Source organism: Trichosporon asahii (assembly GCF_000293215.1).
Source record: "Trichosporon asahii var. asahii CBS 2479 unplaced genomic scaffold scaffold00048, whole genome shotgun sequence".
Lineage (NCBI taxonomy): Eukaryota > Fungi > Basidiomycota > Tremellomycetes > Trichosporonales > Trichosporonaceae > Trichosporon > Trichosporon asahii.
In genome coordinates, this window is record NW_014040876.1 from 116,760 (window position 1) to 138,280 (window position 21,521).

General features: G+C 56.1%; 12 protein-coding genes across 12 annotated transcripts; 8 read left to right on the top strand and 4 right to left on the bottom strand.

Moving 5' to 3' along the window:
• Positions 1–514: 514 nt before the first annotated feature.
• On the top strand, positions 515–1,983 carry A1Q1_01125 (short-chain dehydrogenase, putative; the record flags this gene model as incomplete). Its single annotated transcript, XM_014325400.1, has 3 exons — positions 515–565; positions 682–862; positions 905–1,983. 3 exons carry the CDS (start codon positions 515–517, stop codon positions 1,981–1,983), a joined length of 1,311 nt encoding a protein of 436 aa, XP_014180875.1.
• A 580-nt stretch (positions 1,984–2,563) lies between these two features.
• A1Q1_01126 (uncharacterized protein) lies at positions 2,564–3,942 on the bottom strand (the record flags this gene model as incomplete). Its single annotated transcript, XM_014325401.1, has 2 exons — positions 2,564–3,442; positions 3,493–3,942. 2 exons carry the CDS (start codon positions 3,940–3,942, stop codon positions 2,564–2,566), a joined length of 1,329 nt encoding a protein of 442 aa, XP_014180876.1.
• A 310-nt stretch (positions 3,943–4,252) lies between these two features.
• A1Q1_01127 (uncharacterized protein) lies at positions 4,253–5,275 on the bottom strand (the record flags this gene model as incomplete). Its single annotated transcript, XM_014325402.1, has 1 exon — positions 4,253–5,275. One exon carries the CDS (start codon positions 5,273–5,275, stop codon positions 4,253–4,255), a length of 1,023 nt encoding a protein of 340 aa, XP_014180877.1.
• A 521-nt stretch (positions 5,276–5,796) lies between these two features.
• A1Q1_01128 (uncharacterized protein) lies at positions 5,797–6,960 on the bottom strand (the record flags this gene model as incomplete). Its single annotated transcript, XM_014325403.1, has 2 exons — positions 5,797–6,033; positions 6,073–6,960. The coding sequence occupies 2 exons, from the start codon at positions 6,958–6,960 to the stop codon at positions 5,797–5,799; spliced, it is 1,125 nt and encodes a 374-aa protein (XP_014180878.1).
• Positions 6,961–7,113: 153 nt separating this feature from the next.
• Positions 7,114–8,070, bottom strand: A1Q1_01129 (uncharacterized protein; the record flags this gene model as incomplete). The annotated part of the gene is made up of 1 exon (XM_014325404.1): positions 7,114–8,070. One exon carries the CDS (start codon positions 8,068–8,070, stop codon positions 7,114–7,116), a length of 957 nt encoding a protein of 318 aa, XP_014180879.1.
• An 841-nt stretch (positions 8,071–8,911) lies between these two features.
• A1Q1_01130 (uncharacterized protein) lies at positions 8,912–9,898 on the top strand (the record flags this gene model as incomplete). The annotated part of the gene is made up of 1 exon (XM_014325405.1): positions 8,912–9,898. The coding sequence occupies one exon, from the start codon at positions 8,912–8,914 to the stop codon at positions 9,896–9,898; it is 987 nt and encodes a 328-aa protein (XP_014180880.1).
• A 377-nt stretch (positions 9,899–10,275) lies between these two features.
• Positions 10,276–11,337, top strand: A1Q1_01131 (uncharacterized protein; the record flags this gene model as incomplete). The annotated part of the gene is made up of 3 exons (XM_014325406.1): positions 10,276–10,494; positions 10,550–10,668; positions 10,743–11,337. 3 exons carry the CDS (start codon positions 10,276–10,278, stop codon positions 11,335–11,337), a joined length of 933 nt encoding a protein of 310 aa, XP_014180881.1.
• Positions 11,338–11,811: 474 nt separating this feature from the next.
• A1Q1_01132 (uncharacterized protein) lies at positions 11,812–12,849 on the top strand (the record flags this gene model as incomplete). Its single annotated transcript, XM_014325407.1, has 1 exon — positions 11,812–12,849. The coding sequence occupies one exon, from the start codon at positions 11,812–11,814 to the stop codon at positions 12,847–12,849; it is 1,038 nt and encodes a 345-aa protein (XP_014180882.1).
• A 475-nt stretch (positions 12,850–13,324) lies between these two features.
• On the top strand, positions 13,325–14,401 carry A1Q1_01133 (uncharacterized protein; the record flags this gene model as incomplete). The annotated part of the gene is made up of 1 exon (XM_014325408.1): positions 13,325–14,401. The coding sequence occupies one exon, from the start codon at positions 13,325–13,327 to the stop codon at positions 14,399–14,401; it is 1,077 nt and encodes a 358-aa protein (XP_014180883.1).
• A 309-nt stretch (positions 14,402–14,710) lies between these two features.
• Positions 14,711–15,796, top strand: A1Q1_01134 (uncharacterized protein; the record flags this gene model as incomplete). Its single annotated transcript, XM_014325409.1, has 1 exon — positions 14,711–15,796. The coding sequence occupies one exon, from the start codon at positions 14,711–14,713 to the stop codon at positions 15,794–15,796; it is 1,086 nt and encodes a 361-aa protein (XP_014180884.1).
• A 201-nt stretch (positions 15,797–15,997) lies between these two features.
• A1Q1_01135 (uncharacterized protein) lies at positions 15,998–17,101 on the top strand (the record flags this gene model as incomplete). The annotated part of the gene is made up of 1 exon (XM_014325410.1): positions 15,998–17,101. One exon carries the CDS (start codon positions 15,998–16,000, stop codon positions 17,099–17,101), a length of 1,104 nt encoding a protein of 367 aa, XP_014180885.1.
• Positions 17,102–20,077: 2,976 nt separating this feature from the next.
• On the top strand, positions 20,078–21,151 carry A1Q1_01136 (uncharacterized protein; the record flags this gene model as incomplete). The annotated part of the gene is made up of 1 exon (XM_014325411.1): positions 20,078–21,151. One exon carries the CDS (start codon positions 20,078–20,080, stop codon positions 21,149–21,151), a length of 1,074 nt encoding a protein of 357 aa, XP_014180886.1.
• Positions 21,152–21,521: the final 370 nt, after the last annotated feature.

The window sequence follows — 21,521 nt, forward strand, 5'->3', positions numbered from 1 at the left end:
TGATGGTCGGGTTATGTAACGATAACCAGGGGGCTCCAAGGAAAATGTCGTAGTCCGGTAGCGGGGCTACGTTGAAGGCCAGAGGCTCTTCATGATCGCCGATCCTGACACGTAGGGCAGCTGTCTCCTCATTGATAGGCGTGGAAGAACGAGTTCCATCGGCTAGCTTGGGATACTTGGGCTGACCCATAGGTCGGATGGGGATGCTGCGAGAGTCGACGAGTCGCCGGCTGATGAGATTGTCGGTACATCCGGAATCGATCAGGGCAACGGCTTCGATGACTTCGTGGGGTCCATCATGATCCAGTTGACCGTCTGGTTTGATGGGAGGAGCGAACACAGTTACGTCCAGCGTAACTAGGAACGTTCGAGGCTTGAGTTGCTTCTCGACAAGTTCACGGCCAGTGGTCCGGGTGGCAGTGACCGACGGTTTCGGACGGGAGATATGAACAGTAGGCGTCGGGGATATAGGCTTGTCGGACGTAGGTTTTTCGGTTATGGTGCTGAGGGAATAATGGACATGCTCGGAATCAAACTCGGGTTCGGAATCGGATATAGACAGGGGGTGAGTCGATAACGGTTGTAAAGTAACCGAATCGGGTGACTCAATGTCGATTCGGCTTACTACTTTCCCGAAGTGACCAGCAACCTGGTTGTCGAGCCCTGGGTTATGAAACTCAGAAGCGTGTCTTCAAGGCTGCCCTGCAGAAAGCAAAGGTCAAGACTAAAAAGGTTACACATTTTGGACGACAAGCAGCTGCCTCAACTGTCTCCCAGTATGGTTCACACCTGGACGATGCCATTCGACGTCATGGGCATTGGAACAAAGACATCATGTCCAATGTCTACATCAAGTCCTTCCGTGGGTGTCCCAGCGTCATGAAGCTTTTTGACTGACAGCCAGCCATGGGGGCCGTGCGCATTCTGGCTGGCTTTGAGCCTGAGTCTCGAAGGTCCTTCCACATCCACCGAGATGCTGTTCAGCCTCCACCAGAGTTGGTGCAACTTGTGTTCCCAGGGCTCGATATGTGGAAGCAGAAGCACAGTGACTCCCACAATCTCCACGGTGTGCAGCAGACCTACTCAGCCACTGAGTTTCTCAAGGTCATGGACTATCTACGCACAGTGTTCCTCCAGGACAGCGTGTTCCTGATGGAAGCCTGGCCTCACCTGGGTGTATGGAGCGATCCACTGTTTCATACGACGTGCTGGCAGACCTGGGCCACACGTCTGAAGGCCGCAACTGAGCACAGTATTGCAGAGCGAGCCTCTTTTCGCTCCATCGACCATGTAGTACCGCAGTTGGCAGAAGCTCTTCACCAGGTACAGCAAGATGTTCAATCATCACACGCTAAATTGGAGAGCTCAGTGCTACACAAACTTGACAAGCTGCTGGAGCCTGTCGAGCGCAAGGTTGAACATGTCAATGATCGTCTCGACAAAGTCGACACTGTATATGACATGTTGCGATCAGGCTTTGTGTTGAGACCTGCTCAGGTTGCAGGTCCATCGGAGGAGCTACAGTTGGCTGCTCAGTCCGAAAGTCAGGAAGTGACTACGTCTCTGACACCTGCAAACAGTCACCCTAGTGTGTCTGTTGGGACTGCCATGACTGCAACAGTTGTGCAGCCACCGAAGAGAAAGCAGAGAGACCCTCCCCCACATGAGTATCCCTATCGTTCCATGGATAGGAGTGTGACGACTGTTCCCCAACTTTGGAGAGAGTGGACAGAGGGGACCGCAACTCGACTCCCAGTGCAGGAGATGGATGAGAGATATGGCAGGAAATGGCTGGAAGACGAGTCGGCAAAGACGTGGCACAAGCGCAGACGCGTCATCATCACCTACGTGTCGGACAACCCCGTATTTGCTGCTGATGGACCGTGGGCAGCTGTCAAGGCTGTGGAAGACGAGAGAGGCCATATGACGTTAGACAAGTTCAGTAAAGAGTTGAGTAAACGAGCAAGAGCCAGGCGACTATAGACCAGCTTTGCAAGTCTCAAGTCCATGTGCCTGTCGTGGACAGCTGGTGATCTGCTATGTCATAGGGAAGTGAACGTCGTATCTCATATTGCCGTGTTTCATCAGGGATTGCTAGACAGGCATTGCAGAGCTTCGTACAGTGCACAGTAGACGAGGAGCAAGGGGACATCTGTTCAGCTTGGTAGGTGTCACTGAGAACATGGTCGTAAGGGCTGTTCACTGTGATATTGTGTCAGCACTTTGTGCCTCGGCACCCGCAAGAGAGGGGAGAGAGAGAGAGGAGAAGGGAGAGAAGAAGAGAAAGAGGGAGAGATTCAAAGGAGCGCGAGGGCGGATTTTCTGATAAGTCGAACTGGCGCCCCTGGCGCCCCTGGCCGAAGGCCAGTCGGCGCAGCCCCGCGGCTTTAGCCGCGTCGGCTACAGTTCGACTTAAAGGAAAATCCGCCTGAGCGCGACTCCGACCGAGCCGGGAGCGAGCGGTAGCGAGCGGAGGCGAGGGAGGCCTGCGACCGAGCCAAGTTGGATTCGATCGAGTCTTGGTCTGGGTCGAGTTGAGTCAAGCCCAGTCATCTGTACATTGTTATACTATGAAGCCATCCACTGCCTCCTTCTCAATCTTGTCCAGGATGCGGTCCAGTGCACCCTCTTCGGTCGCAAGCTCCTCAGTGTACTCCTCTGTCCAAGCTGTGAACACCATAAACTCACCATCAGACTTGTCACTGGGATCGCGCACGAGTTTGTGGAGGTAGCGCTGCGCTGTGAAACCCACCACATCACCAGGGTTAATCTTGACAGTGACGAGGGTCTTCTTCGTGCCGCATTCAATGATGATTGAGAGGATAGCCTTCTTGGTGGTGAAGACAATGGAGGGCACGCGCATGGAGTCGCCGAGGTCGCGATGCCAGACTGGCACTTCGCCGAGGGAGACCGCAAGCATGGTGCCTGCACTGCCGAAGCGCACATGCTGATGGCCGAAGACATTGGGGTCATTGGTGGTGAGAGTGGACGCGGCCTGGTTGCGCTTGCGACGTTTGGTGGGCTTCTTGGATGCGGTGTGGGGTTGGTTGGTGAATGAGGGAGAGGGTTGAGGGGGCAAAGTCGAAGTTGAGGAGCGCTCCTCCATGGCCACCGCAGTGAGACGAAACTGGTCATACTGTGTCTGCTGGAGTAGACCACTGGAGTGACGAAGGTGGAGTTCGGCAAGTAGGTCCCAGTTCGCTCGATGCGCTTGCTTCATGATCTTGACTGTGTCAGGGTCGACCGCATTGAGGTGCTTCATGAGCTTCCGCGTGCATGAGTCGAAGACGAAGCGAAGGAAGTCCACTGCTTGCTGAGCTTGAGGGTGCTGCGGGCGCGAGTGGGAGCTCAAAAATGCGATTTTGCTGTATTTGGACCAAACGCCGAGCCAGAACTGGTGAACACCGTGCGTCTCAGAGACCGCAGCAGTGATTCCAGGAGCCTGTGATGTCAGTCACACCGCAGAGGGGCAAGGGGACGAAGAGAGCTCACCTGCTGTATCTGTTGAACCGCATAAACAAGCATGTCGATCGCGCCAGTATCAATTGTGTTGATGAAGCGCCACACTGGATGCTTGGGGACGTCTGCGTCTTGAAGTTGATGCTCAGGGAGCGAGAGGAGAAAGTGCTGATTGTCTGGGAAGGGGAACATGTAGACGTTGTTGAAGTCTAGGATGTCCTTGACAGTGACATGGAAGTTATGTGTAGGCTGTCTGTCAGCAAGGGGAAGCGCAGGGAGCGTAGAGAGACTCACAGAATAGTTGGGTGGAAGCGAGAAGTGTGATTGCTGGTGACGAGCCTTGTTTTTGCCCCTCCTCCACCTTGCAGCCTTTTTTGCCTTCCAGCCCACAGGTGCATCTGCATGCACCTGCTTGGTCCTTGGGGTTGGTCCATATGGCTCTTCACCAGAGGTTACCAGAGCTGAAGAAGACTGTGGCTGCATGGAGGGTGGGTGGCAAAAAATGCGGCTGGGTGGCAAATGAATGAGTGTTGTTGGTGAGGAGAGTGAAAGTGGATGGACGGACAAAGTGGAGGTTGGAGGGTGGGTGGGTGAAAACTGGCTAAGGGCCCCCGGGACCTAAACTTGGTGCATAACGGGACCCGGCCCTACCGCGCCCCATACCGCATTACCTCTACTAAGGTGGGAAGGAATTGACCGATTCAGGGAACTGATCAGGGCGAACAGGCACATGCGTGATCGTTCTAAGCGAAGACCTAACGAACAGTCTCGAGCTTGTATTGTCTCTCCCCCACTAGTGCGCAATACTCCTCATGAGTGTAGAATTTGAGGTGGTAGCCTGGAGCTTACCATGCTGCGGAGAATCTCGATGGATATCCGCCTCGTGGTCGAGCTCATCCTGGACCGCTACGGAGTATTTGGTGAGTTCTTCGTCACTCCTAAACTGCTCAACACCGACGACACGGATCTGTACGATATCAGGGACACGTAAGGTTAGGCGAAGCACATCGTAGACAGCTCCAAGTGTGGGATCGCCCCTCTCCAAATACCAATCCTCAATGCCTTCCAGATGGTCCGTCACGACTCGCGGGGAAGTGTTAACCGGTGGCGGGGCGGTGTTGCCGACCCGGTTGTTGAGGATAACAGTGAAATCCTCCAGATGCTCTGTAGCTGTGCAGAAGATCAGATACCAGGGTTCCTCATGAAGAGGCGCCATAGGAGTGGTCGGGTCAGAGTAACAGTCGAGAGTTACAGTGACAGATGATCCTCCGCAAATGCGATCTGCGACTGAAAGACGGTAGTTCTCTGAGTAGTCGAGGAAACAGATAGTCTGCCCTGCAAAGAGGTGATGGAAGTGGGAAGCTTTGACGCCTGCAGGAATGTGGATTCTCGACTGGTAACATTGGAGCTTCTCAAGCGCATCGGGGTGACGGACGGGGTCGAACGGGTGGCGCGCAGGGTTGGGAACAAGATCGATGATTCTGATGTCGTTTCCGAAACGGGACACATGGTTCTCCCTGACAGCAGCGAGAAGTGAAGAGTAGCCTGGCCATGCTGTATTGCGGCTCCTGATCTCGATGTCGTACGCGCCATTGTTGCTTTCCATGACAGTGACGTGACCAAGTCGAAAGAGTCGTCTTTTTGCGTCTTCGTTCCAGGACTTGCAGACCATTGCAGCCACGACGAGGCTGAGGTAGGGCATGTACGATACTATTGTGTCAATGATATGAGGGAAGAACCGGTGGTCAATCGTAACGCCTTGTGCTGGCGGTGACGACGCCTGACCGTCTACAAGTGCTGGGAGCGGCAACGGCATTTGGTCCTCCGAGTTTGGACTAGCGAAGGGACGAACGGGTAAGCGACTGAGTGTGTTTGGGACATTGTGAAGGTTTGGCCACCTCGACCCAAGGACCATAGCACCCGGTCAACTGAGACACGGTCGGAACCAAAAAAGCACTCAGCGCGCGCGCTGGGCTGACTGGCCCCCTCTCACGATCAAGTCTCAGACGCTTGGGAGCACTGGCAACTTGACATGTATGGTATGTGCACATGTTCAGTGATCACAGAGAGACATCACTTGCATGCTCGTAGGTACAGATAGGTACATGACGGGTCACGAGGACTACTTGGAGGTGCACAGCCTATATTGCTCCTCCCCGAGCAGCTTCGTGTAGTCCTCGTGCGTCCAGAACTTCCAACGGCGGTCCCTCCTCTTAAGGATGCGGCGGCAATGCTCCTCCAGAACACCCTTGATGGCTGCGTTGCGGAAGTACTTGATGTGGAGAGGGCTGCGGAAGAAGAGCTCCAGCCCGACAACGTCGACGCGCTTGATCTCCGTCAGGGCGTTCTCCATGAAGCCCTGGACAAAGGCGATGGTGTACTCCCAAACTTCGGTGGCTTGGCAATCTTGTCGTGCAGGACCACAGTGAGATGGTCAGTGTTGGGATCCCAGGAGTCGTTGCCTGAGGCAAACATGTCGGACTCAGAGTCGACCGGGTTGGCATAGCAGTCAATGTTGACGATAAGGTCCGCAAGATCCAAGGTCAAGGACATGCGCTGATCGGCGGAGGCTTGCTATCGCACCGTGTAGAGCTTATAGCGCACATCGCCGACCTGCTCCTTGTACTCATCGTGCGTCAGGAATTTCCAGTACGTCGTAAACTCTTCGTCTTCATCAGACCACGGCTCCCCGGAATCCTCCGCATCCGTCCTAAATTGCCGCGCGACTCTTTCACGGAATGCAGGCCACTCGGTATCCGGAAGAAACGCCTCGAGCCCGACTATGTTGATGTAGGCGCTTTCCACTCGAACGATGTTGAGGTAGGTCATGACCACGTCGATCTCAGCGGCGGCCCCGGACGGTGGAGGTTGGCGAGGCTCTGGTCGCGCGTCTTGGAGTATGAGAGTGACCTCGTCAGTGCAACCATCCCAGCCGTAGAAGCTGACGGCGTTGTCATGGTCGGACAGCGTCAATCGAAGGGGGTCGACGGTGCACCGGACGGTCGAGATCACAGTCTGCGGTTGGAACTGCGTATAGCGAAGGGTCACGGAGGGAGCAGACGGTCCAGTGAGATCGTGGAAGAACAGAAGCGTATCCATGTTCAGAGCGTCGATCGGCCGAGGCGGCGTTCCGTACCAGCGAACGAGAGGGATACGTTGGATAAACTTGCGAAGCCAGACTTGATCCTGTTTGGGGCTGAATCTCTCAGCTCCAACCAGGTCCAGAACCTGGACCTTCGCCATCATTGCCATCCACACGTTTCCTGGCTCAGCGGCCGAAATTGGTACCGTGTGAAAGTAGACGGATGTCGAAGCATCTAGAGTGCGAACTTGAAGGCGTCCGTCTGACTGATACTCGACAGAGAGGTGCCATAGCAGTTTGTCCACCCGGCGTGCCCAATCTTTGCACACGAGGCGTGCAACTTGGAGGTCAAGGAAGTCCAGTTCCCTCCATATGCAGTCGAAGATGTGCGGAAAGCTATTGTGGTGGATGGCGACCATGACGAATAGCGATGTTGTAATCGTTCGAGCTGTTCGATGTTGAGTGGACCTGATACTGGGCTACGAGCCGAGACTGTGCGGTGGCGTCAAGGGCTTACCGCACTACTCCGCGCCGCGGGGCACCACAGTCGGATCTCGTTGCAGATTCCACAATTATCGCCTGGTCTGAAGCTTGTATGTCTCTTTACCAACCTCAGCCTCGTACTCCGCGTGCGTCAGAAACCTGCACCGCTGGCTGAACTGTTCGGCAGTAATGGCGCGCGACTTGCGTGCTTGTTGCTCAATGCTGCCGATGAACTCCTGAAGCGCGGATTCCTCCGGAAGCCACAGCTCGAGGCCGACGATGTAGGTAACCAGTTGCGCAGAGCCGGCGCGATTGATAAAACCGTAGATATAATCAATGTTTGATCCAGACGCTGGGGCTTTCAGTAGATTTGAGTCTGTCGAGGTTGCACCGGCATCTATCGCCAACGGGGGTTTGTTCAGGATCACGAAGATACGCTGAGTCAAGCGGCTGTTGATGTCAAAGTGGGCACTGTCGGAAGCGGCAGTCGGGTCCGCATGGCATTCCACGCTGACAGTGACGACGGTCGGATGGCGCATGGTGTCGACCAAGATCCGTGGCGCCTTCTTGCCGGGCTTCAGTTGGACGAAAAACAGGGTGTGCTTCAAGTTGAGATCCTCCATGGGGCATGGAGGGGGGCCGTACCAGCGCAATATACGGGCATTGCGTGCGAACCGGGGTAGCCAATAGCCCTCCTTAAGCGCATAACGACCTCCGATGACATCCACGACGGCCGCATCGTTCGCGGGCGGCTCCCACCAACCTTCTGGTGTGCCTGGCTCATCCCACGGGTCAGGGAAGCGCGGGTGCACATGCACGAGCAGCGATGGAGGCGGGTAGTTGATGTCACGAGCTTCGAGCACAACACGACCGTCCTTTTTGCAAACAAGCGCCAGGTGTCGGTGGCCCTTAGCGTGGAGGAGCTGGGCGGTTCGTTGGCGCCATGACTTGCAAACGTTTCTGGCCACGAAGCAGCCTCCAAAATCGAGGTAAGAGAGGATCTCGTCGATGATGTGCGGGTAGTAGCGGTGGTCGAAGGCGACCATAGTCGATGGTAACGGTAGCCTTTAGGTGACTATCGTCGTCGTCGGCGCGCGATCAAAGTCTGCATGAACGGTGGGCGCCTGCGATTGAGATGGTGGCGAGTGATGGAGGCATGGGTGCGATCGGGACGGTTGTTGATGCCTAACACAATTTTTGGACGAAGCCGAAGCGGAGTCATACCCACGTGAGTCTCGCTGCGTCCGTGGGAGAGTGACCGCTTATCAATGGACTGGGGGTGAAACGGGAGGGGTGGATCGGCATTCAACGTCAAGACGCAAGACGACCTTCCCCTCCACCCATTGCAGTACCCTTCGCGGTCACTTCGAGACGAGTGCATGCAGTGCATATGCCAACTTTGCACATGGCGTCAGTGATGCTTGGAGTCAGGCACTAACATACATAAAGAAGAGGTGTCTCGTGCCGCCAATATCACTAGCTTGGGCGCATCTGCGCCCCTCCCTCCACCTGGTTGACTCACCTGGCTCGCCTTGAGTCATGATTGATCCCTACACACCTATTTGCCTCCGGCCAAATCAGCCGTCACCATCCCTCTGGACCTCTCTGACAGGTGACACAGATCGAAGACATTCCTCCGGCCTGCCCAGCACACTTCCTTCATCCTCCCGCCTTTTTCACCACTCAACACTCCTACAGTTCGCCCAGACTTTGCTGCCACTACCCCGCTCCCACTCTCTGCGCCGCGTTCCCCCGTCGTTGTACGTCTCCTTCGATCTCCGCAGTAAAGCCAACCTTTCCACCCCGACTCACCGACCTACCCCCTTGGAGCTCATGCTCACCTCATAAGCTCATCTCGGCACAGCTGCGCAGTTCCCAGTGCCCACGATGCCCATCGATCACCTGTATTACCCGCACATCGTTGACCTGATTTGGTTCCACTTGCAACGCGACGCACTCCGCGCTGTGCGCCTGGTTAGCAAGGCCTGGAATGCACGAGCCGACCTCGCTCTGTCCCAGCACATCGTCATTAAACGCAAAGATGCTTCAAACTTCGACGCCTGGATTCGCTGCCTGAACCATCCTGGAGAAGTGATTGACATCACCCAGGACGCGCGAATCTGCTTGAACAGCGGCGGGGAATCTGCCGCTGCACACTCTGAAAATTGCATGTTTTGCAAGCGTGTTCCAAGCCGCACTGGTGTTGTCGACCTCGAGGGATACACGATGGAGACCATGCTGGAGGAGCTCGGTTGGCTGGAGTGTGCCTCGTTGAACTTTCGGTGGAAGATCGACGTTTACCGCAGTCGCGACCCTTACAATCTCGTGGGACTGCCTGAGTCTTTCGCGTCGGCAGTGTTCTACATTGACCTGGACGACGAGGACAAGGACGAGATCACTTTCGACATGTACGATGGTGACAGCACGCTGGTGTTCAACATCGATTGTTATGTCGATCCCACTTCCACCTCAGCTAACAGGCCCTTCGGCGTGGAGTTCTGCAGGAACTCTCCTTGGGGAGGCATGCTGCGCTTCATCTTCTTCGACAAACGCACTGCAAACCAGCCCGTGAAGGTCTCACGCAATGCATCGTTCATTGCCGGTCTGCTGGACTATCACCATATGATGTTGGTTTCGGTTCAGTTCGTCGGCCTGGAGCGTTTGATTACGGACCCCAACAAGCTCAAGGCCTTCAAGGGTATGGTCACGAGGGACTTCGTCGATCGCCGAGCCAAGAGAGATGCGAACCTCAAGCCTCGCGATTACTACAAGAAGGAGTGCAGGTCGGACATGAAGCGCGTCGAATACCTCACCATGGAAGAGTATCAGAAGAAGGTGGGACGGCGTCAGTTCCTGATTGACACTGTTAAGTAGGCTTGTACAGTGCACCCTGCCTCAGGTCTAAGGTTTTGTTAAGCACAGCTACGAGAGACCGGGAGAAGACCTGTGAAGTACAACAAGAGACCGCGCAGGTCCTGAGCATGGCCCTACATACTTTGTGGATTAGAGAAGAAACTATGCAATGCATGTTCATAGAACCCCTCTCCTGCTGGACAGGTCTGTAGCCGCAATTGATCCCGCGCCGCCAGCGCGTAGAGTCAACACCGCTGACTTTGGTGAACCGATTTCAACTTCGCTTCCACGACACCAGTGCAACCGATCGACGCTGCTCGATCATATCCTTACAGCTTCACAAGTCAAGCATCGAATTACCACCATCCAGCTATCTTCCGTGTAGACTTTTCACCGGGATGAAACTCAGGTCTGCAACACGCCGCGCCACCGCGGCCCCGGCTACTGTCATCGACCATCAGTTTTTTCCACACATCATCGACCAGATTTGGACTTATCTGTCTGTCGACGACCTGCAGCCTCTTCGAACCGTCTGCAAGGATTGGAGGATTCGAGCGGACCTCAAACTCTCAAATCACCTCGTGATCGAGAGAAAGGATACGACGTACGATGTCCGCGTACGCTGTATTCAACATCCAGGTGCTACGGAGTCGATTACCAATCTATTTCAAGGCGACTGTCAATGCATCGACCCCGACCTCAACGGTTAAGACCGCGCCGAAGAAGAGGAGAGGGACTATGCCATCTTCCTCCCTTGTGGTCGACTTTTCTGGGAACCGATCATTGACATTGTTGGTTATACTCCGGAGACGGTGGACTTTGGATCACCACCTTTCAGCCTGATACCAAGACACTCTACGCTTAGGTGGCATACCGACCTGACACACGAAAATGAATCATCGTGGTACCTTGATCTTGGCTTCGACCAAATCTTTTGGCTCAAACATGGTGGCGTTGAGCACAGCGTCATGACCTTTGACCTCAACGACGATGCCCTCTATGACCCTTTCGAGTCTTTGGAGGTCGTGGTTAACTTCGAGTGCTCCGCCAGTCCGGCGTCGGGAATGGCGTCGATGCAGCTAGATATCCCGGCTTGGCTGGAGGACGAGAGCCGGGGAAGTCTCACCTTCATTTTCCACGACAACAGGACTGAGAAGGAGAAGCCTCCTCCAGCCAACCCTGACTTCATCGTTGATCTCTTGCAAAGTTATCCCGCCGCAGGAACCTCTATCAATCTCGTCGGCTTGGAAAACTTCATTAGAGGAACTCGGACAATGGAGATGTTCAAGCAGTCCGTCTTTCGCGGGTTTGTAAACCATCGAGCCGAGCTCGTGTCTGGGGACCCGGAGGATTATGAAGACGTGTGCGGAGAGGACTGGAAGCTGGTGTGTTTCCTCACCATGCAGGAGTATGAAGAGGAGGTGGGCCATGAGAGGTTCATCGTACACACGGTGAAGTAACCGCTTCCATACAGTAGCCGATATTTGTGCCAGTATGCATCATGGAGTGCATTGACGCCGTGGTGTTGCTGCACCGCATCTGGGAAAACGGCTGTGCACTGTGTAAAGCCAGGAAGCTGACATTCTTTGAATGCTGTACGATACCTTCTATGAGACGTGAAGCCAGAGGTTGTGGTGTGTGAGGGCTTCGGCAGGGCGTTTGTCATGTCCGTTGGTTCCGTTGCATTCTGCCACGATACGACCGCCAAGTCTCAACCTCCTTTTGTCTTCCACACTCCACACCACGCAAACGTCTTCACGCTTATCTTCACCCCCGTCTAGTAACCGTCATGAGCCCGTCGTGCACGAGCGTATCCCTAGTCACACGTATCCCTAGTCACACCACGCGCGGGGCCTACCTTATCCAACGCTCGGCCCGCTACAATTCAGATCTGTACCACCACCCACCGCAGCCAACCACCTGAAGCCGCTGCCATGACAGTCATCGACCATCGATTCTATCCGCACATTATCGATCAAATCTGGACACACCTGTCCGTCGGCGAGGTTGAACGCCTTCGCCAGGTCTGCAAGTGCTGGTCGATTCGAGCCGACCTAAGCATTTCAAATCGTCTCACAATTGCAAGGAAAGAGTGTTCCACGCCCCCTTACGAGATACGGGCACGATTACTTGATAACCCCAGCATCACGAGCATAATCACGGAGGAGGTTCAAAACGGATGCGTCTGCCTGTTCCTAGAAGGAGACAACAGTGACAGCGAAGGGAGAACCCGTCTGACTCTAGGCCAACGAATCTGTCGATTTTGCAACAGGTTGGATGACTCGCTGATAATCGACGTGGTTGGGTTTGCGCCCTCGATGTTGGACATGCAGTCGGCGCCGCTAGAGGCGCTTTGCCATGACGCTCGAGTCAGGTGGCTTACCGACTTCAGCCACTTGCCTGAGTGTCACTTGGACCTCTATGCAGCTGCAGACTATGTCTTTTTTCTCCAGTACAACGGTTACGCATGCTCCCGCATCACCTTCGACTTCAACGCCGGTAACAATTACAGCACATTCGATTTCGTTGACCTGGTATTCAACTTTGACTGTCATGCCAATCCCACCACAAGCACCTCGTCGAACGTGCTTCTCGATCCAACTGGGCCAGCGTATTCGGACCGGGACTGCCTTACTTTCGTTTTTCACCACAAGATGAGCCAGCTCTCGAAATCACCATCAAACCCTGCGTTCCTCGTTGGCCTGTTGCAATGCTACAGGATGCCGGAAGTTCATGTGTGCTTCGTCGGCCTGGACAGCTTCATCGAGACGACCGAGGCCTTGCGGAGTTTCGAGCGGGCTGTATTCCGCGGCTTCGTTGAATACCGCGTGAAGTTCTTCTCGGGGGAAATGGGTCGAGAGGCCTGCGAGGAGATGTGTGAGACGGACTGGGACCTGGTGACATTCTTGACCATGGAAGAGTACAAAACCAAGGTCGGCCCTGAGCAGTTCCTCATCAACACTGTCAAGTAGCCGATTCCGTCAAGTAGCCGAGACTTCTGTGTATGCAAGCGTCGTGAAAGTCGTAGCATGCATAGCAGCGGTACTAGGCTCAGTCCCAGAGACGCGCGGGGCACAATGCATGCCGGTTGAGGAAGTCCACACCAGTCGTGCATGTCATGAACGGCGCCGTGCATGCGCACCGGCCGCCGTGGCGCAAAAGGCGTGCGCCATCGATGGACGGCTTCAAAACGTAGCACACTGTCGTGAGCAGGCGAAGTCGTGAGGTTGACGCAACACACGTCAACCGACCTACTTGCTCTCTATCGCTGTCGCTCACCAACACGTCACAACATCTCAACTTCTTCTGTCAGAATCAACACTTCCTTTGCTCGCTCCACGCCGACAGCCCCATCCGGTGTCGCGAAACGATCTCCACCAGCCAGTCGACGGGTCAAGGACCTCCACTTACGCCTCAAAGTATCCTCCACCACTCCTCAACTCCGCAATGTCGACCATCGACCATAGCTACTACCCCCACATTATCGATCTGATCTGGGATCACCTTGACTATGAAGATCAGGTGGTTGCCCGGGCCGTTTGCAGCGAGTGGACAGCCCGCGCTGATGCAAGACTGCTCCACCTCGTGATCAGTTGCCCGCAAGGCAAGCCGCCCCACGTCTACGACGTCTCCACCCGTGACCTGTCCCGACCAAACGTCCCTCCAGCTTGGCTCACTGAGACAAGCCGCACACTACACCGACGCCCGAGGCGACACCCCACTCATCCCGTCAACGAACCAGGTGCCCACGACCTCCAACGCCAAAGGAAGCTGGCCGCCCATTTCAAGGCCAACGCGTTGGATGCCGTCGAGGTCATCGACTTTGTTGGTTTCGACCTTAGGTCTCATGCTCCACTCGCGCTGGGTAGGAACCCCTTCATACGGTCCATTCTCAAAGAGTATGGAGTGGTCAGGTGGTTCGGCAGCCCACCCGACTTGACAGATCTTGGAGGCCCCTACGACTACTACAATGACCCCGAGGAAGTAGAGCTTCCGCCAGCGCTCGTCGACGTCTACATGTTCTCCTTTCAGAGCAACGCGCCTGTGAGCGTGCTGAAGTGGAAAGACCTCGTCAACAGGAAGAGACTCCAAATCATCGACTACGTCTGCTACTCAGACCCCACCGGTGCTTCACCTTCCCTTGGCCCGCTCATCGACGTCGATTCTCCCAGCCGTAGTCTGTGCCCCGTCAACATCATCTTCCACAATCGCATTCCTCCTTCCTACCAGTCGCTGCCGGCATTGGATCCTGGAATTGTAGCGGCCTACGGAGAGCTGGTCCTCGGCGGCAACGTGGTGGCTATCGTGGGTCTCGAGGAGTTCTTGAACCCGAAGGAGCTGCGCAAGTTCATCAAGATTGTTGACCGCGAGGTCATCCGCGGTCGCTGGATCGACGACGACGATGGGGGCCAAACGTGGTGGGTGCCAAACCAGTCATGCTTGGAGGACCTGTGCTACTGGACGCACGAAGAGTATCGTCAGCACGTCGGTGAGGAGACGTACAGGATCCGTACTGTGAGATAGGACATTGCGGTGGACGAAAGAGGCATGCATCGTTTAGCCCATAGCCCAGCTGTTGTCGCAAGATCGGCGTAATCAGCATCCGTTAGGGCGCTCCCTTGAGGACAGCGCAATGAAACTGGGCACTTCCGTCCACGCGTCTACGCGAATTCCGTTCCGTTCTGCTTTGTCACCTCCCACCTTCTTCACCGCAACGGCTCTGTTCTCCGCTTCCTCCTGCGTCACGTCCGGCCCCCGAGCTGGCCGCTGTCACAACTTCGAGTGGCGACTGTTCCAACCCGCCAAGAACGGTACTTCCTCCATCCTGACATCATGGCCACGATCGACCACCTCTTCTTCCCACACATCATCGATATCATATGGCTGTATCTCGACTACGAAGGCCAGATTGCCGCTCGAGCAGCGTGCAAGGATTGGAGGGACCGCGCCGACGCAAGGCTGAACCACATCGTTATCTCGTGTTCTGAGCGACCCAGATTTCCCCACATATTCGACATCTCCACCCGCGACTTGACTCAACCTTTTTCCTCTCGCGCTTGGCTGGGATCCATGTTCCATTGGCACAATATACGTGATCACGAGTGGGAATGCGGCTGTAATCGGCGCCAGTGCCCTCAGCTCGTTCTTCATGAAAGCGAAAGGCTGGCTGTCCACCTTGAGCGCACTGGCCTATCAACTACAGCGGCGGTGGATCTTGTCGGCTTCGGCTTAGATTGGCCGCGCGTCCCGCCTGATTTGAGTTGTAACAGTCTTCTTAGCACTGTTCTTGTCGAGTCGGACTGCACGATACGATGTTACGGTGCCCTCCCCGACCTCTCAGACTTCAAAGATTGCTGTTACGCTTACAACCATGATTTCTTGGATTGTCCACCGTCGCTGGTCGACGTTTGCATGATGACGCTTGAACCGGATATGCCAATCGACACACTGTCATCAACGGAGCTATCAATGCGTGTAGACGTCCAAGTCGCCAACTATCTTTGCCTCACGGATCCCACTGCCTCCTATCCAAATCTGTCTACGGTTTGGAGCGAGTATCGTGATGATGAGGTGTGCCCCGTGACCGTCATCTTTCACAACGGCATGCCTCGACACGATCACACTCCGCCAAGCAAGCAGCCGGATCTCGTAGCAGCATATGCCGATCTCATCCATGGCGGTAATGAGGTCATCATTGTCGGCCTGGAGGAGTTCCTGGATTCCAACGATATTCCAGAGTACATCGAGACCGTCGAACGCGAGGTTCTGAGAGGACGCCGCATTTACGATTATGAAGAAGAAGACGACGTATGGTGGGTCCCCGAGAAGTCATGCTTGGACAACTTGTTCTTCATGACTCATGAAGAGTATCGAGACCACGTCGGCGAGGACATGTACCGCATTCATGCTGTGAGATAGCTCGATACAATGATGCAGGGTTGAACCTCTCATTTTGCACACGATCAGCACGGATTGGATCCGTCGACTCCGCAGAGTTTAGTCAACCAGGAGTGCCGCCACCCAGTCTCTTGACTCTGCATCTTCCTCACCTCACTACCACCTCTCTCCAACTCCAGCACAACTCGAGGACGCTTCCAACGCCGGCTCAACAGAAGGACCATGACCGTGATAAACCACAATTCCTTCCCCCACATCATCGACTGCATCTGGCAGAACCTCGACTATGAGGGTCAACTCTTTGCTCGCGCAGTCTGCAGGCAGTGGCGAGACCGAGCCGACTCGCGGCTTCGTTATATCAGCTTCCATTTCCAACAAACCAAGACTAGACGGCGCTGTGAGACAGTGTACAGCCGCGATCTCGCGACTCCTTTCGCTCCAGCTGTCCGCCTCCACAACCTCGAACACTGGCTTCCCGCCCAGGGCCTGATGCGGAAAACGGCCAGAGAGTCGGTTCGTCGGAGGACGGCTCCTATTGAATCCCGCCCACCGTCAAGAGCGGACATAATCAACTACCAGCTGGCGACCGCCATCATGCGGACCGCAAGGGTGATCGACTTTGTCGGGTTCTGGGACAGGTACGCAATGTGTCTTCCCAGTGGTGTATTCTTGGACCAGCGGTACTCCCCTCCCTTCGACCAGTGCATCATCCGTTGGTTTGAGGGAAGCATCTCTCCGAGGGCTCCGGAGACTTTCGTCGATGAGGAAGCCTCCTTTTCCGCGGACGTAGTCATGCTCGAGCTACGCTCAGATTGGGCTGTGCAGACGCTCTTCGCACCGGCTTTCCGGAACCGGCGGAAGAAGGTCATCATCAACTACGCCTGTTATACGAACCCCACAACCCTCTCGCTCGATTACAGTGTTATCGGTTATGAGGTGCTGTACGTCAGTGACGTCCCAGTCGTGGTCGTCCTGCACAACAGAATCGACGCGTCGACCGACAGCGACCACGAGACCCTGCAGACAAGACTCATTCGCGAGTATTCCAACCTCGTGCACATCGGCTGTACGATTGATATCGTTGGTCTCGAAGAGTTCCTCCCTCCGGGCACCCTAGCTCCCTACGTCAAGCTAGTCAAGGAGGAGATCATGAAGGGTCGTTTCATGTACGAAATCGAAGATGAGGAAGACTGGCAGTACGACGAGGACTTGAAGTACTGGTGGACGCCGGAGGTGGAGAACTTGGACCGTCTGCGCTTCTGGACGCACGCTGAATACCGTGAGCACGTTGGCGATGAGATGTATCGCATCCATACTGTTAGGTAGGTGTTAGCCAAGCATGTATCAGTGTAGCCTGTTGCTGCCCCGCGAGCTTGGGAGGTCGGGGATCAGCAGCCGTTGATCAGCTGCGTACGCTTCACGCTTGCCATAAGGTGCTCCCGTTCACTGATCATCGTTCCTCGTTTCACCAAACCTCTCACGTTCATTCTCCACCTCAAGCGTCAAGACTTCGCCCTCACGCTCATTGTGACTGACCGGAATCCACTGCACCTTGGTGCCAGACCGGACCACATCCGCCTTGGTACCAGTTGTCGTCCACAGGGCTGTCACTGTCGGCTCACGATCCGACACCCACAATCTGACCATCAGTACCTCCAACGCCCAACACTTCGCTTTACCCAGTCGCCACTCAGGCTTCCTAGGAAGGTAGGTGTTGTGCGTTATTCGGAGCCCCTTCTCTTGTCCTTGACAAGGGAACAAGGCCAAGCAATTCACCTTCCTTGTCATGTTCTCGTTGCCGGACCTCGGCAATCGGCCCTGCCGTGAGTGTTTCTTACATCCATGTCTGCCTTCCCTCATCCAAGTTGCCCCCATCCGCCAAGTGAGCAACGCCGCCATCCCTTGCAGCCCAGACCGGCTCCTGGGTGACCAAGCTCACCTGACCTAGCACGAGTAACGATGTCCGGCGGGGCGACCTAGCGGCGAACTTTGGTGCGCCGTGACTCGGGCTGATACTCTGCCCAGTCGCAGCGCCGAACGCCGCCGTGGATTGCCGCGCACCTCCCCACCTGCAAAATCCGGCTGGCGTTGGGCCCCCAGGCCGCCGCAATTTCCGATATGAACAGGTCAAGCCTCGCCTGGTTCGGCACGCTCGGCACGGTGTGCTTGGCGCAGCCGAGCGAATGGGGAACTCTCGGTGTAGTCGCAGAGCGAGCGAATGGCGGAGCGATCAGCTCTGTCGCACCCGATGTCGTTGCTCAACGCCGGAGCTGAAGACTCCAGTCCCATGCACCGGAACCAGGACTCATGCGACATCTGAGAGGTCACCGAGCAGAAGCGCGGCAGCGCATCCCCGTGCCCGCCGGCCGGCTCTTTTTGGAAGTTCATCGACGTCGCTGGATAATCGATGAGGTGAGTTGATCGCAAGCCCACCTCCACCAACTGCGCAAGACGAACGCCATGGCTTGCAATGGGGTTCGGCGACCAGTCACAAGGCGCGTAGAACCTATCGGTCCAGGGAGGTAATTAGCAGCGATGAAACCGGCGAGGACGGAGCTTGGACCGCTCGGACCGCTCGGGGGCTTGGCCCATCGCAACTCGAGTTGTTATGGGACCGTAAGTTGTCTTGGGGAAGATCATGTCGATGGGAAGGACATACAACCACGCGTGCGCTATCGCCGGACCGCATGGGCCGCATGGGCTGGTCATTCTCGGCGACTGAACCGGCGCCGCGCGGACGCTGTCCCTTGCGTGGGCGCTCGGCGTCGTTGGAAGTTCGGCCTAAGGAGCGCACAAGCACCAGTGACAGGCGATGGGATAGGCGGTGGCGGGGGAGGACGTGCGAGGCTGGGTGACTGCGGAGAGGTGATGGGATATGGTCATCATGGATAGGTAAGCAAGACGGGGATGGGTGAGGAGCTCATCAGACGTGCTGCATGTGAGTTGCGCTGCTAAGTCCACGATAGCGACCGGACGGTCGAGCCGTCGAGACAGACGTCTCGACGACTGGGAGGACGACCAGTGAAAAACAGTGCGAGCCGGCGGCAGCCACGGGATCTGGATCTAGGGCGGCCGGAGCCGGGCGACGAAGGTGGACGGTGGGATGTGCGCTGGTTCTCGGGGATGAAGGACGGTGCAGAGGGCAGAGAACAACGAGTGCCGAGTGTTCTGTCCACTGGGATGAATCGTGAGGACGGGCAACGGAGAGGAGGCGCGAACGGTTCAGGTGGAAGATCATGAGTGATGTGCGGTTTAGGCTGAACGAATGATTGGAGGATCGAAGTTGATCACAGCGAACAGGATTCAGAGCAAGTGGTGGGTTCGCAGGGCGAGGTGAGGTATGCTTCGGTGGTTCATTCCTCCGGGCAAGCAGAGGCTGAGACCTGCGACCTGCGTTGCATGCTTTTCTGACGCCGCCAGAGTGGGCCAGCATCGTCTGCGAGTAGGGGTGGATTCCCACGGACACCATCGCTCGTGAGGTGTGCCTGACGTCCTGACGGAAACGGCCGCCGATCGTTGTGTGCGCTAGCGCCTGCGGCGGGGTGCGAGCGTGTTATGGTTTGATCGCTTTATTGCATGCATCAGAACGCTTATTGTGCCTGAGGGTTCATGTTCCCTGCTGCCCACTGCATAATGCTTGGTTGGCTGATTTGCTCGCCCGCAGAGCTTGGCCAAGCGAAAGGGTGGAAGGGATACGAGTCTGCGGCATGAACCTCCGCAATGGCTGCAGATGACCCTGGCTTGCATGGCTTGTCGTCCCTGGCTGCCCTGTGGACCCCTGGCATGCCTGGTCCGAATCTGAAGCTCACACCACAGATCTCCTCGCATCTCTCGGCGGCGTGCACCCCCGCACACAAGCCAGCTAGCACCCAACTGCATCCTCGTTAAGCAATGATCTCGCCACTTTAACAGCCGCGGCTGTCAGTTAGTCACGTTTCAGCCTGGTCATCTCTTCATCTCATCATCCATCCATTACTCACATCATCGACTTCTTATCGCGACCCCGCATTCCGGACCTCCACTTTCCTTTGTCAGCTCCCCACTCCCTGCGGCGACCACTCACGCTCGATCATCCATCACAACATCCACCCGGCGACACGGCACATTCTCCTCCACTCAACTCGTTCTCCGGCTTACTCACAACCACGGATATTTCCCGCACGCAATCGACGGCCGAAGCGCCCATCCATTCAGCCCGGTTCCGACCATCCCCCACGCTGACTCTTTCCCCTTCTTCCCACAGACTACATTTAACTCTTCGCCAACTGCGCCTACTCTCGACAAGACACTCCCCACGTCTGCATGGTCGCTCTCGATGACCGCTTCTATCCCCACATTGTCGACCAAATATGGTCCTACATGAACTACCCCGACTATCTCATCGGCCGCCGCGTGTCCCGGTCCTGGAAGCGGCGCGCCGACCACCGTCTGCGGACCGAGGAGAACCTCGCTCGGCATATCTCCATCAGCGTCTCCCGCGTCGGCGGATCGAACGGCAAAGCCGTGACCAACGGATTACCCGAGTATGTCGGAAAAGGCAAAGGCAAGGCGAAGGAGGTCGAGGTCGAGATAGTTGCAGACGATAGTGGTGACGGCGTCGACATGATAGAGGTGCGCAGCCGCGACGTCTTCGCCCCCCATCGGAGCGTCATCCTGTGCTACGAGCCGCTATCATTCTGGAGCTTTGCCGGCAATCCCGAGCTCGAGCGCCACTGGAGTCTGCTGTTCGCCAAGACGGAGCTCGTCGACCTCATGGACGTCATGTCCTTCCGCGACGGCAAGGATTACGGCCGACTACCGTCCATGATCGGGCCTTTTGCGACATTACGCTGGCACCACGGTGGGCGCGGCGTGGGGCCGCTGCTGACGGATCACTCGACGCAGGTCGTGTTCGGCGCCGTCGATGCCGCCCGCGGCCTGACCGTCCCACGACTCCGCATCTCGACAGCAGGCCTGGCCGAAGTCGTGATCAACGTGGACTGCTTCACGAACCCGCTGAAAGACACGGCCTGCCTCGACTCGCTGAACTCGGTCCTCGCGCTCCCCGACTTCATCAAGGAGTGGAGCATGATCACGATGATCCTGAACAACAAGATTCCGGACTGGGACAAGGCCAAAGACTCGAGGCCAGGGTACACGAGTGTCGGCCTCATGATCAATTTCATCGAGACGGCGCGCGAGCTCGAGCTCACCGTGCGCGTCGTCGGTGTCGAGCGCTTCCTCGATGACCCCGATTTGTGGGACACGCTCCTGTTCCGCGTCCGCGAGCAGATGGAGGATCCGGAGGAACGCAACGACCTCGTCGTGTTCTGGACCCATGAGGATTACAAGATGCAGTACGGCATCGAGCAGTATCTGACGCATACTGTGCGATAGCCTGGATCAAGCTCACAGTAGCGAGCCCTCGTCCCGGACCAGTCTGGACCCTCGCTTCGCCCACACCCACCGAGCATTACCAGGCTCATCGACCTTCATCCAGGCTCATCGCTCCACATCGGTGGCCACAACTCCACAACAACACAAACAACGCATTAATCATAGGAATATCACTTTTTGGGATGGATCGCTTTCATATCTGGGTACAGATCTCAAGCAAATACCGAGGGGGACGTTTCCGTTGGAAAATTGAGCTGCCCGTTGCCCGCTGTTCGCCTGCCCGGGGTATCTGCCTCGAATCGACGACCTGGGCGGGCAGGAGGACGGCGAGCGGGCAGAGCAAACTGACGCGTTGAACATCGCTCTGCAT